We start from the raw sequence: 13,492 nt of genomic DNA on the forward strand, positions 1-13,492 counted from the left end.
AAGACAAAAAAATTCCTTGCTTCTCTCCACATTGTCACTGGATCTTCCCTTTTGCTCTCACCCTGTTGGACAAGTGCAAAGAGGTGTAGGACTTGTGCAACCTAGGAGATGGTTTTTGGAAAAATTACATCTACTGCAACCTTCATGAAAGCACAAGAACTGATGGCACTGGGGCTGTGAGTATGTGAAATCCAGCTGTCTTTCTGAGAATACGTAGTCTGCCTGCCTCCTTTGTACTTTTCAGAGGCAAAAATCTAGCTTAACTTAGTGTTCCTCTTCTGTACCCTAAAGTGGGTAATAGGAAGACAAATAGTTGTTTCAGTCTCTCCTTTCTTGAGAATTACTACCATACAGCTTTCCATCAGAATGTCCCTTCACATGTTTTTTCCTAGCTGCATCACATGAGAAACATCTGACCTGAGAGCAAGTTAAAAGACTGTTTGAGCAAAGCCCCACACTGTATTCATATGGCCATCAAAAATATTTCTGCTTTTTTTCTCTTCTTTAAACAGATCTGTGAAGTCATTTCCTTGAAGGATCTCTCACAGATAATGTAAAGTATGCCTGTTCCTAGGAAAATCATGTGACAAGCCACATCACAGCTTTTTGACTTGGGAGATCAGTGTCTCTCACCAGAAGCAATTGTCCCCAGGCTGCTGGTTGTTCTGAAGTACATAGGGACATCCTGTGGGATTGCCCTAATGTGCTCCATTTTAGTACTTGGACATTTACAGTAGGAGATCTCAGGGAGGTTTGGGTCATAAACTGTTACAATCCTCTAAATATATCCAAGGAATTGTGACTAGTTTATTTCAGGAGGTATAAATAATACCCGGAAATAGGACTACTGACACAAATTCAAACACCGAGATGCTCCCTTGGCTTTCGAACGGAAACAGACACACCACCATCTGTCAAAATAACATTAAAACCTCTTACGCTTACACAGAAGATATGAATAGGGTCAGGCCCAGTATATCTGCGGTTTTATGCTAGAATAGACAGTACCTTCCAAGAGGCTTGCTCAGTTTATTCCACTCTGTAAATCTGCAGTTCCCTCAAGGAAAGGTGAATACCAAAGTAAACATTTTTCTCATAACTGAAGGACATCTGCTCATTCACAAGATTAGTCAGCCTGCAGCCAGGGCTAATGACGGAGTGCCACCTGTGGATGGGTATCATATATTGGTGTCACACTTCTGTGTTGATTTTTAAAGGGTGATCCCACATTGGTGTATGCATGAAGCCTCCGATCCAACCAGACAGTTCAGACTTATGCTCCAGTATTGAAGAACATGGCATATCCTTCTGTCTAAAACAGAGATAAAATATGGATCTAAAGTCCCCCAGACTGTACACTATTGATCTGACCCTTGGAAGGAAGCACATCTCCAGCGTAAGGGGATACTAACCAGTTGTGCCATGAATGTTCATTCAGTACATGTCTCCCATGGCGTTGCGTAGACCTGAGATCATCTCATGGTCCATTCATTCCAGGGTCTATAGCATCACAGAAGCTGTGTAGATGACTGCTTACTAATGTATGTAGAAATGAGCTAAACACAAGACCCAAATCAAACAGACAAGGCCAAGGTGGTAGGAGGGGAACAGGAATTAAATCTGGTTAAGTGTGCAGCCACAAAGCAATCAGTGATGCATCCAAATCAATGCAATGCCACCAAAGTCTTGCTTTTAAGCACAGGTCCTTTGCAGGCCCATCAAGCAGGAGCAGGACTGCTCCAATGGGAGTCCCCTCTGCCTGCCTGGGAGAAGGAGCAGAGCTCCTGCTGCCATGGTGCCCTCTGGGCCATTGTCTCATTAAGACAGTTTCTCCTGCCTCCTTATGTACAGGTTTTGTACAGTTTTGCTAGAGAATCAAATATCTCTTTAGGAGACAAATGGACCAGCCTGAAAAGCACTATTATGCCTTTAAGGTTGTTGGTATCTCTTTGGCATTCCAGATCTTGGGTCAAATCCTTCAGACAATCCAGGCTCCAATAAATCAGCAGACCTGTTCATGTGACTTGGAAAACATGAGTTAACACTGCTCTGCTCTGCCTGAAGTCAGTGATAATAACGACTTTAACTGAAACAAGGTCAGTCCTGGGAAAAAGGCAAACCCATGTCTACCGTCTTTTAAAAATGCACATGACAAAACAAGACATTCCCCATAACTATGCAGATGAACCTGTATAATTTACTTGGGCCCTCTGCTGGTAATTATCGTGGGGAGGACGTGGGTAAGGAATGTCAATTATACATTAATATGCAAATAAATCATTCCCCGGTTGCATTTCAAGGAGGTTCCCTCCTCCACAGCCTATAAAAGAGAGTCTTGCTATATACACTGTACACTAGGGGGCAGAGGCCTTCTATGCGTGGACATCTCCTTGCCAGCTGCACTGTTTGACTTAAAAGAGTCTCAACTCCGTTACGCTGTGTGATAATCCTTCGAGGGGATTTTTATTGTAATCAGATTCCTGCGAAATACATTAGGTGCTCCTATAGCCCTCTGTGGAGAATTCATCTGTGAAATGTGTCCTGTTGCAAAACTCCTGACACTACCAGAGCAATTGTTTCGAAACCACGTTATTTGCTGGAATCCACCACACTGTTCAAGCAATCAGATTCAGCCCAGCTTGTCTCTGCTGGCACAGTTGTATCATGACCAGTGTTCCCATTGCTGGAGGTACAACTGTAGCAGCAATGGCAAGAAATCTGAGAGAATGTAGGCAAAGATATATTTCTCACTCCCCTAAGGCATAAGGGGAAAAGTGTCCTATTTTGATTTTTGTTTAAAAAAAAAAGCAAGGCTTAATTGCTTTCTGTTTCTGAACTTCACTCATGTACTTATGTTAAGCAGTTTTCCAAAGAATCCATTGTCATATTTCTGCAAGCTTCTCTGCACAGAAGCACTTAGAATAGTTTATCTTACTAACTTTTAAAGTAAATTAGTTTGTTTTAAACCCCTTCCCCTTCAGCAGGAGCAGCCGTTCCTAAAATAGCCTTTACTGGCATTCAGTTTATTTAACTTTGCATTAACACCATTTAATCAAGCCTTAAATTAGGTTTTGAACCACCTTAGTTAAACTGGTTCAAGCCAGTTTGATTTTCAGTTATGCAGTAACTGAAGAGTTTATTACATTTGAAGATAATTGAAATAAAAGAGTTCATACAGGGATTTTTCTGCTATCAAACAAAGCAGTTTTAAGGCAAATCTACAGTTAAACCACTGTGGCTTTTCAAAACTTTGAGGCTTTATTTTTCCTCTTGTACAATGAAACTGTAAGTAAGTTGAAGAAAAAAAACCAAAAGATTTCTTTTATGTATCAGGGAGGTTCAAGCATAGATCTCAGATTAAGGAAATAACAATAACTAGTACCTCCTCATCCTCTTTATAACTTCCCTCCTCTCTCCCCCATCTGACAAGCATCAATTGCTTCAAGAAGAACTTCAGAAGTTAATTATTTTTAAATTCTGCAAGGTCTTGCACTTTGCTAATGAATCATACTCCCCACCTGTCATTTTTCTTAAGCACAGCTAAGCTTGCCTTTTTCCATTCCATTGCCATATTTCACCCAAATCACATTTGTGTTCCCATACATCTCACAGATGTTTTCATATAACAGTAATACGTGTTTCCAGAGCAGCAAAACTTTGCAGGCATTATGGGTGACACTCATCCTTGGTCAAAAACAGTCTTCATGAAACACAGTCATACTGCAACTCTCACAGATGGGCCAGAGTTGACTGGTAGTGGTGGATAAGCTCTATCCATTTGAGCCTGTCTGTATTTGTCTCCCAAAGCCCAGGTAGAGCCTGGAGATCATTTCAGCCAGGTCTGGGTTGATATGCAGCTGCTATTTAACAGCTCACATAACAATATACAATAGTCCAGGAGAGAGAAATGAAAGAGAACAGCACATAGATCTGACATTGTCAAGGTGAAGTTAGCCTGGCAGAAAGTCATTGCCCAACAGAGAATTACAGAGGAGAGGACATTGCAAATAAAAAAAAAAATCACAGACATTCATTTGAATACAAGCTACAGGTTTTCCAAAATGTCTGTGGTATCTGTGGAGGTGTGTTTGCTTTTTCCTACATCCACATGAGGAACTGGATATTTGCACAATTAGAAACAGTGTGGTCCTAATATAAGGAGGAAGGGAAAATAGCAGAAAAGACAATGCACTGTGATAGAGCCAATGTGAGCACCGGAGCAAAGGAAGGTGTTCCACCAGAATTTGGATCAGTGCTCAGTGATGCTGTCTGAATTCCCTGACACTGGCCGTCTGCAAAGCAGCCCTGTGAAAATCCAGACCTGAGGCAGGCAATCTGCTTGGTTCAGCCAGGAGCTTTTCTGTGCTTGAAATCCTTGGTAGAAGAATACCACTGCTCTGTGGACACATTGCCTGACAGTCACCGAGCAGTTCAATTCCAGCATCTGTGCTGTCACTGAAGGCAGTATAAAACTCGGCAAGACAGAGGGTGGGTGTAGTGCTGTCAGAAGAGCTGCAATACCCTTATCCAAAAGAAAAATTTACAGTTCCTTATGACATGTAGGGAAGATGCAGTTTCCTCATCTTCCCAATCAAGTCAGATGAGTTTACTCATGCAAATGTCAGGAAAAAGCAAAGGCAACTCCACAGATACCTCCATGTTATTTGTGGACAACTTACAGCTTGTATTCAAATGCGAACACAAAAGCTGTGGTAAGTAATGTCAAAATCAGATGTATTCTTTAAAAACAAGAAAGATGCCTTCACTGTAATTTAGAAAAGGAAACAGTAATGGTGGTGACTTTCTGTATGAGCAAGAGTAGCATATGAGACACCAACACTTCCCATGTACTCATTTTAAATGCTGAATCTGAGACACTTTGGGCCTCATTTTATACATGCTGAGCAGGCAATATTCCGCACTTCATGAAAGTCATGAGGTTCCTGAAAATCATGGCTCCATCCAGAGGTTTCCTTTTAGACATGCAGAAATAGACACAGCAAAATTCACTGGCCAGTTTTGAAAATGTTGGCCCTACCTTAGTTTTCCCATCTGCATGGGAAAGATGATAATCACCGTGAGTGAGAAGTGCCTTGTGGCACTCCCTCCAGGGAGGAGGTAGCAAAGTGGTACGTCATTAATGAAGATGAGCAATGCCCACTGTACTGCACACAATGCCAATGCTTAGATCATTTCTCACCCACCTCTGCTTTCCTCCCTAAACTGCATTTCTGTCTCCTGTGTCTTTCTCAGAGCTTTTCACACTCCTGTTTATTTCTACATTTATACAGGAGGTTCCATAACCACATCAGATTCATTTCATTCTTCCACCCAGTGCAGCTATCTTAAACCATTTCACCTCTTAAAGTAATTTCTTGTCTCAGAAGGCCAGTGTGATGCTTTTTATAAGCTCAAAGCCTAATCTGCTTATTCAGGGAAGATTCCTTGTGAATGCTGAATCAAGTCTAGCCTTCAGATCAGTCAATGCCACAGCAGATGCACTTGGCAGGTGATGGCAGATGAGTTTTCCTACACCTTGAAAAGATGAACTTGTTCCCACTGTAGAGGTTATATCTGAACACAGAACCTCTGTTGATTCTAATCTCAATGCTGAGCTAATGTGTCTAATGGTCTCTGAATGTGTACCTTGTGCACACTAAGGGAATAAGGAAGTTAGCTCTTCTGATAGAGAGGGGAGACTTTAACCACTAGAATCAGAATAGTTTTGCTGCAGAAAGGAAGTGGGAGATTTGAGCAGCAAGGAGAGAAGAGCTTGTGGCTTGGGCACTGATTCAGGATACTGGTAGTCCAGGCTGGCTTCCCAGTTCCTGCACAAATTTCCTAAATGTTCATACAACACAGAGATAGGGACCTTTCTGAGGCCTGACTTGTTCCTTAGAGGATAAACTCTTGGACAGAGAGACTCCTGCTTATTGTATATATGTGTTTTTCACTTATGTCAATGGGGTTCTGCCTCTTAAGGTCATTTGAATAAATTTTCAGTTTGGTGCCTGAGCCAAAAAAATCAGAGTTGGGCTGAAATCAGTTTGAACTAATCCACAGAGGAGATATCTGGGTTTTATTTGCATTCACAAGAAAAAGTGTAAAATGTTGCTCTGAGTTGTGGAACATGCTTTATTCAACCCAAAATGAAATCTTTCCTTCTTAAAATACTTATAGTGAAAAAAAGTTAAATAGCAGGCTAACATTATAAAATTGCTGATGGTAGTGGCCACCTCTTCTGCAAACGCAAGCACTCATGTAGGCAGTGTAAAACCCAGATCTGAGTATCTTCTCCATCTGAGAGGATCTGACCCACATGTCCCATTTCTCACAGAAGCGTCTTCTCAAAGCTGTTCTACATCCACCATATTTAGTCAAAGGGAGGAACCTTGCCTAATGCTGTGATCTGTTTTGTCTTGTGTTTTGATCTTGTTGTAAAGCCAATACATTTCTGACATGCTGAAATTGTTCCGTTCGATGTTAACAACATTAACATAATTTTTGGTTCAGCCAAACTCTACTGTAAAGTTGATGGACTGTTAATCATTCTAAGCATGTGCTGAAAGAGGCCAGTAGTCAGCATCTCTTATTGTTCTTTGTTGGTTTATTTGAACTATCCAATGGACTCCTATAAATAGGATATAATCTTCTATAGAAATCTATAAGAGAGTGTAAAGAGCATACAAATTATACCAGGCTCCTGGGAACTTTTCTTAGAAGGACTTCTCCTTTCTTTATTATGAAGAACTATGAAAAAAACTTACACTCAGGGGAGGTACTTTGATCTAAATTTTAGCTTATGGTATTGGGAGGCTTTTTGCTGTAAAATATTTCTCGTGAAGTCTGAAACAAGCTTAAGTTGACTCATGGAAGAAAAATTGAATCATAAACGATAGCTATTTGGGCATATGCAGCAATGAACCCAAACACCTCCATTAGTGTCTGCAAATTGTAAAATTGACTCTAAACACCACGTGAGCTGCCCAATTCCCACCAAAGGAGAAAGAAGAGCTAAGAAGAGAAAGAAAGAACAGCAGATGGGACAAAGAATGGATGATCCCAAACCCTTTAACTCTGCCTCCTTCAAAACCAAGACATTTTTGGATGTCTGCAGTCCAATTTGTACCAGAAGTCCTGATAAAACACATCAGACTTCTGAATAGGGACCATATTGCAAGATGGAGCTTTGAACAAATACTTACATGGTTGCACTGCCCATCTCATCCCAGAAAGTAATGCATCTTTCTTCATCTTTTTCTAATGTTCTTCTGTGCTTCTACTTCTCCTTGTCATCCTAACTCAGGGTCCATCCTGCCAGATGCTGAGCTTACTGTGGTGCTCATGCTGCCAAGTGCTGAGTGCCTTTGAAGCCATTGGAGGCCTGATGCATCTTGCATCAGGCTTGTTCACTTGAGTTTTGTCACGGGGTCTCTGTTTTCCTTGGCTTCCGAAGGTTTCCTGATGGTCAGCAATGTTATATGGCAATAAACCATAATATGATCTGTTCTTCAAAGGGAGAGAGAGAAAGAGGAGGGAAGGAAGGAAGGAAAAAAGGGAAAAAAGAAAAAAAGGAAAAAAGGAAAAAGGGAAGGGGAAGGAGGTGGAGGGAGGGAAGGAAAGGAAAGGGAATTCTTGCTGACAGTACTCGTTCCTGCAAATCCCAGGTTCACCAATCGATGCCAGTGCTGAGCATCCACTGGTCACTGAGCGCTGGGCTCTACTGTGTCATTTCCAGCGTGCCGTAAAAGCATGTCCACTCACGATGGAGACAGAAAGGACAGTGTGTGACTCATGTAGGACAGCTGTGCAACTTTGCCAGCTCTAATGTTGTCACTATGCCCAGATGTAATGTAGGACAGGCGGGAAAAACCCAAGTCTGTTCCCTGCAGCCCCTCTCCCCTAGTCTGACCTGAGGGGAGGAAGGGGCATTGACTCACCAAGACCTATGAAAGATTGGTTTTGTGTGAGTGGCCCTTGGTCCTAGTGCAACTACTGGATTAGCCACATGCTGCCCTTTTGCCGGGTTTTGCTGGGTGCACCGCTAGCGCCTGGGGACTTTGTATTCCCTGGGAAGGAGCAAATCAGTTCATCTCCCTGCAGGCAACCCCCTGAGGTGTAGAGACAGTAACTGTGAGACTGTAGAGACAGGACAAGACAACTGGAAAAGATTTATTATTGAGAATACAAACACTTTGTTACTATTTATTTCTGTAGTAATCTATTTCTAGGTCTATGGCACTCTATTCGCTTGGTACCTAGCATCTGTGCTGTCTCTAGTGTTGGGGTACAACCCCATTGCCTGCAGCTGCACTATTTGGATGGCAGGTGCAAGCAGGGCAATGAGGGCATGCTGGAGCTTGGCAGTGTGGCGGCCTTGGCATAGCAACAGCAGCGGCTGCTGCCAGCATGGACATTGAAAGCCACGGGTCCCAGAAGGGAAGCAGGCTAGCCCAGGGAGCCTGCGCAGCTGCTGAATATGGATGCCCAAATGGAAAGGTGGGGAGCCCCAGCCCTGGTGTAAAAGGACTGTTTGGTACAGGAGGTAGAACGGGGTGTGGTGAAGTATCAGATGGAGCAGAAGCTGCATCCTGGACACCAACCAGGGTGTGGCTGTTGAGTTGTGGTGATAGGGATGTTCGGGCACTTCCAATCAGTGGCGTTGCTTCAGCACGTGGCTCGGTAGGTGTGGAGATGCTGGGTGCAGATATCAGGGTGTCCTCCTGTGGAGCTGATGCAAAGGGATCGCTCTCCTCCACAGAAGCAGCTTCTACTGCAGCCTGAATGTCTGGGCTTCTTCTCAGGCAGCCTTCCTTCAAATCTGGGTCCAGTGAGAATGCAGCTGATGCTGTCTTTTTTACACCAGCACTTTGCTTACAGGTTCATGGCAGGTGGGGATGATATCTCTTGAGATAGGGGTTATAATAGAAGAGTAACTAAAAACTGCAAAGGAGAGGAGTTAGTTGCCATCATTTCCAGACCAAGAAAGACAAAGCTACGATAACTAAGCATTTGATTCAAAAAAGACAAAGAAGGATATTAAAAAGGCATTTTAGGGGCATTTTAAACCTAAAGTTGAGGCTGAGTAAAATGTCACAATACAATTGTGTTAAGTCATAACCCCTCTTGTGTTTTCATCATTTGGGAGCACAGAAGTGTAGGATTTTCCAAAGCATAAAAACGGATGTGGGAACCCAAATACCACTGGTTTTCAGCCATTTCAGTGTGGAATGAATGTGTTGGTAATAATATAGTGCTGACATGCATCTTGTCAGCATTCAGCAGATGCCACAAGAGAATTTAAATTTTTGGTACAGCAAGATACGGAGCAAGTACAAAAAAGAACTATCTGATGAGACTATCTTTCCATTTCCTGGGCTCAGAGTAACCGGAAATAACCAAAACCTATTTTTTTCAGCATTTCTGCTCCTTAGAAATACTGCGTCAAGAATTGCTAAGAACAACCGGAGAGACAAAATCAGGACATTCACTACCATCCTTGTCTCCTACCTTGTAAAGGCTTATTGTATCTGAATGTAAATCTATCTCACCAGAATATCCTGAGAGTTATTTCATGTGCAGAGGAACTGATGTACCTTGCCAAAAGCAGAATCTGCTGCTGCTAGTGCTCGAAGTTCACCAGGTGAGGCAGACACTGGAGAATCCCCTTCCATTTTGCTGAATCCATGAAGACGAAGCTGATGAATGAACATTTTCATGGACTCAGTTTCAAAAATTTGCAGAGGTCCTCTCCTTCCCAGCACCTTTTTTAAGAATCTTTCAGCAACCACTACGCAGTTTCCAGCATCGCCCCACCAAATTGACTGAAGCCAATTGCTTCCAACAATTTTCCAGAGTTTCTTCAGGAAGAAGGGGGATGAAAAGCTTTGCCAGAGCTTTCCTCCAGAAAATTAGTGCCTACGCTGATGACCCAGGGTTCATCAGGCAAAACTTGGATCACCTTTTTCTTCTAGTAGAGGTGCAAAGGCAGCATCACCAGCAGCTTTTCTATCGCATACTGGAAGGACAGGAGAAGTTGAGAATGCCGATTCAACTGTTTCATTCGGAACAGAAACCCAAGATGTTTCTGATGAAGAAGGCTCCATTTTAAATTTTTTTTCTTGGTTTGACTAAAATTTCCAGCTGTAGCCATTTACATGACCAGCCAGGCTTTGTCCTGCTAGACAAGATGCAAGATGAAGGGTAATGGTGCCAGCTGCCTGGGGAGCCCAACCAAAAGTTCTCAGACATCACCACAACACCTGTAGTGTGTCACGGTCACATCACAGCATGGCCTCCGTCTCCTGGCAAAATGAAGCAGGGGCAGAAGAAGTTGTGAAATAGCAGTGGTTGCTTTTCATTTATAGAGCTGCAGATGTTTTGAGTCAAGGGTCAGGAAGTAAGTAAAACTGTGTTTGCATTTCTTAAGTCCTGAAAGGCCAGTGCTGCATCCAGTTGCCTTTAGGAGTTGGTCCCCCAGGAGGAAGAGGGAAGGCTGCAGTGTTAGGAGTAGCAATGCCCCAAACCTGAAGTTTTTCAGTTCGGGACCTTTCACCCCTGCAGAAATGTCTGTACTCTCTTTGTTCTTATGGTGAAGCTCCTGCTTCACCACCTGGGCAGAGAGTTTTAATCAGCTGGGCTGGGGCTGCAGCCATCGCCCAACTGCTGGGTTTGTGGGGCTGCTCCTCCTCTAGGCATGGTTTCCCCTTCTCCATACGGCACCCTGACTAGCTCCCTTCTTGCCTCCTTTATTTACCTGTGGGTTCTCCAGCTGAGCAGTGCTGCTAAAAGAAAATGCAAATCTGTTCCCAGTGCCTCCCTATTTCTTCTGTAGAATAACTCATGCTCTGCAGTTTCAGTAGCACTGCTTCTGTAATGGGTTGTCCATGTACTGGGGTGATGCTCTCAGCTTTAAGCAGTGTCTCAGTGGCTGCTCCATAGGATAAACTGTAAGTAAAAGCCTACCTAAGTACATTTTGAAAATGAAATAAACAGAAGCTATGCATCCCAGCCCTTCCTTGGGTTGGCTTCCTATACTTTTATTTGATACTTCAGAAACCAAACCAGCAAAACCAATGATGCTCTATTAAGCTTTTAAATTCAACCCTCTCTGCAAGACTGCATGTTTTCCAGTAAAGGAAGGACTTGATTGAGTGCCTGTAGGAGTCAGTGATTCCCTTCCCTTCAGCATTTGGATCCAGCCCTGGGAATTTTATGAAACACTGGCAGAAGTGTGATGACAGTAAGCGTGAGCCCAAGAAGCACTGGTATAGTATGGGCAGAGCTAATAAAAGCTGGGAGTTCTGGCAGAGTGAGAAGGGTCTCCTGAGCTGCCTGAAGGCCTGGCCCAGACAGACGCATGGAGCAAATCATCTAGACTTTGCTATTCACCTGCAGGGAGAAGATACAATGGAAAACAAGGGCTGTCCATGCAGGCTGAGAAACTGTGGCTGGGCCAAGCTGAGCAGAGACAGCTGCAGACAAGCTTGTAACAGCTACTACAAGAAGAGCTAATACAGTAACTGTGTCGAAAGAATAGCTACTTGCAGGAACCAGTAGAAGTAATGTACCTGGTGTGTTGGCTTTACTGAAGTTCATCATGCAAATGTGACCATATGAAAACAGGAATTAGGAAAAAGGCTTTAGTTATTATTAGCTATTTACCTCCATCCCTTTCTCGAAATACAGAACCGAGGCTGTCAGTGCAGTCCCAAGACCCAAGGGTGGTTCTCGCGTGGGCTGGCGTGCAAGAGAGCCCTTATTGCTCTCTCTGGTACTGCTTCCCTGTGTTGCCTTGGGCATCGCACTGTCGCTGCTGTTGCCCTCCGCTTTCTGACTTGTGCTGTAGGGAGGACTGGTCTCACCACTGCCAAACTCAGAGCTCTTCCACTTGTAGCTGCAGGAGTTACCTATTCATTCATCCTGTTTACATCACATCAGCTTGTTAAAAAGAAAGGCTGACCAGTATGCTTACCTTAAATGTGGATGGAAAAAATATATCTACCCAGTGGAAACTGATTTGAATTCAGTAGATTATTTAGTACCTTGTATGTAAATCCTTGCTTTCAATTTTTGAATAGTACAAGTGAAAATAGGAAATGTGGAAAAAGTACTCCTTGGAGACAGTGCTTGAAGGGATTTTGAACTGAATTCTGAGAGAACTTGATCAGTTTCTACCCCAGAGACAGCTGAATTTCTAATTTAGGTGTATAATATTAGACCTGGTCCATAGCCCATTCGAATCAGTAGGTATTTTTCTTTGGACCTAACTGGGTAACATATGCAGACTATAATTTGTGTTTCCTGCTACAGTTGTTAGCCTTTTGGGGATTTTTCATGGATTATCTAAATGCCAGAGAAAGAGCCAAAACTTATTTCAGGTGTGATGTGATCCACTCTATGGGAGTCTTCCCAGGGACTGATCGGTTTATTATTCTCAAATTATTATGATTATTTCAAATGTAACCAAAATTAATCAAAGGCTTTCAAACCCTGCTGATACTCAGAATTGCTACAATAATTTTGCATTTACTTATGAAAAAGCTTCCATAATTGTAAATGCTTAAGTGTATTAACAGAAAATATTTGACTGTAATCTCATCCTTCTGTAATGATTTGGAAAATTGGGTGCTGTAATAGCTATTCTAAATCCATTTGCCTGCAATACAGCTAATGTCTCAAACAAAATCAACCAAAACTCATCAACATTTTACATGTTATATGCACTTTGAAATGTTTGAAAATTAAAATGGAAAATAAACCATCAGAGTTATTCTAAAACCAACCCATCAAGACTGTGTTCTCAAAAACAGCATTTATCATTGAGAACAGGTTAGACCAGATGTGGGCTTTTTAAACTGATACGTTGTTGGAGACAGAACTTGACAAAACCCCATAATTTTTAGAAAACGCAAGGCCCCACTTTCCCCTCTTACAACTTACTGTACCAGGCAAATGGCTTCAATTCACCTCAAACTTGACAAAAAAAGCTCTGAGAATCATTTAAGCATTAAGAATGGGAGACCATAGTTTTGACAGAGAAAAAGAAGAGATTTATGACTCAGGTTTTTAACAGAAAATGAAGTGCAATATTGACTTCAGGCATTACCCGTTTCTGGTAAACATGGGAGACATCCTCTGTTAACAACTGCCAGGCAAATTTCATCAACAGTAAAGTGTTCTGCACCATTTCTGCAAAGATCATCATCCTTCTTTTTCCAAAGTGGCCAAAAGCTGAGACACATTTTGTTTCCATGTAAATGCAATTCTAATGCTTGTTCATGTTGACAGCTTGCATTTGAAGGACTGTAACCTATTTCCATCCACCTTTTGTCTGAAATGAAAATCTGTCCAATCACCTTGGGACACTTAAGCTGCCCCAGCACTACTTTTCCTCTGAGAGAAAAGCGATGAACCCCTGGTTTGCCAGAGCTGTAAGGACTCCCCTGGTCCTTGCAGCATGTTTTTATTGGATACTCTGCAACTGTAGGTG

The 13,492-nt window shown here is 42.6% G+C and overlaps 1 protein-coding gene across 1 annotated transcript; it reads right to left on the reverse strand.

Annotated features, from left to right (window-relative positions):
- Positions 1-8,276: 8,276 nt before the first annotated feature.
- LOC121233763 (heat shock transcription factor, Y-linked-like) lies at positions 8,277-11,802 on the reverse strand. Its single transcript, XM_041128528.1, is given in 4 exon segments — positions 8,277-8,936; positions 9,597-9,883; positions 9,886-9,970; positions 11,665-11,802. Coding segments are annotated over 4 exon segments (1,170 nt in total).
- Positions 11,803-13,492: the final 1,690 nt, after the last annotated feature.

This window comes from Aquila chrysaetos, chromosome 13 (genome assembly GCF_900496995.4).
Source record: "Aquila chrysaetos chrysaetos chromosome 13, bAquChr1.4, whole genome shotgun sequence".
Classification (NCBI taxonomy): Eukaryota; Metazoa; Chordata; class Aves; order Accipitriformes; family Accipitridae; genus Aquila; species Aquila chrysaetos.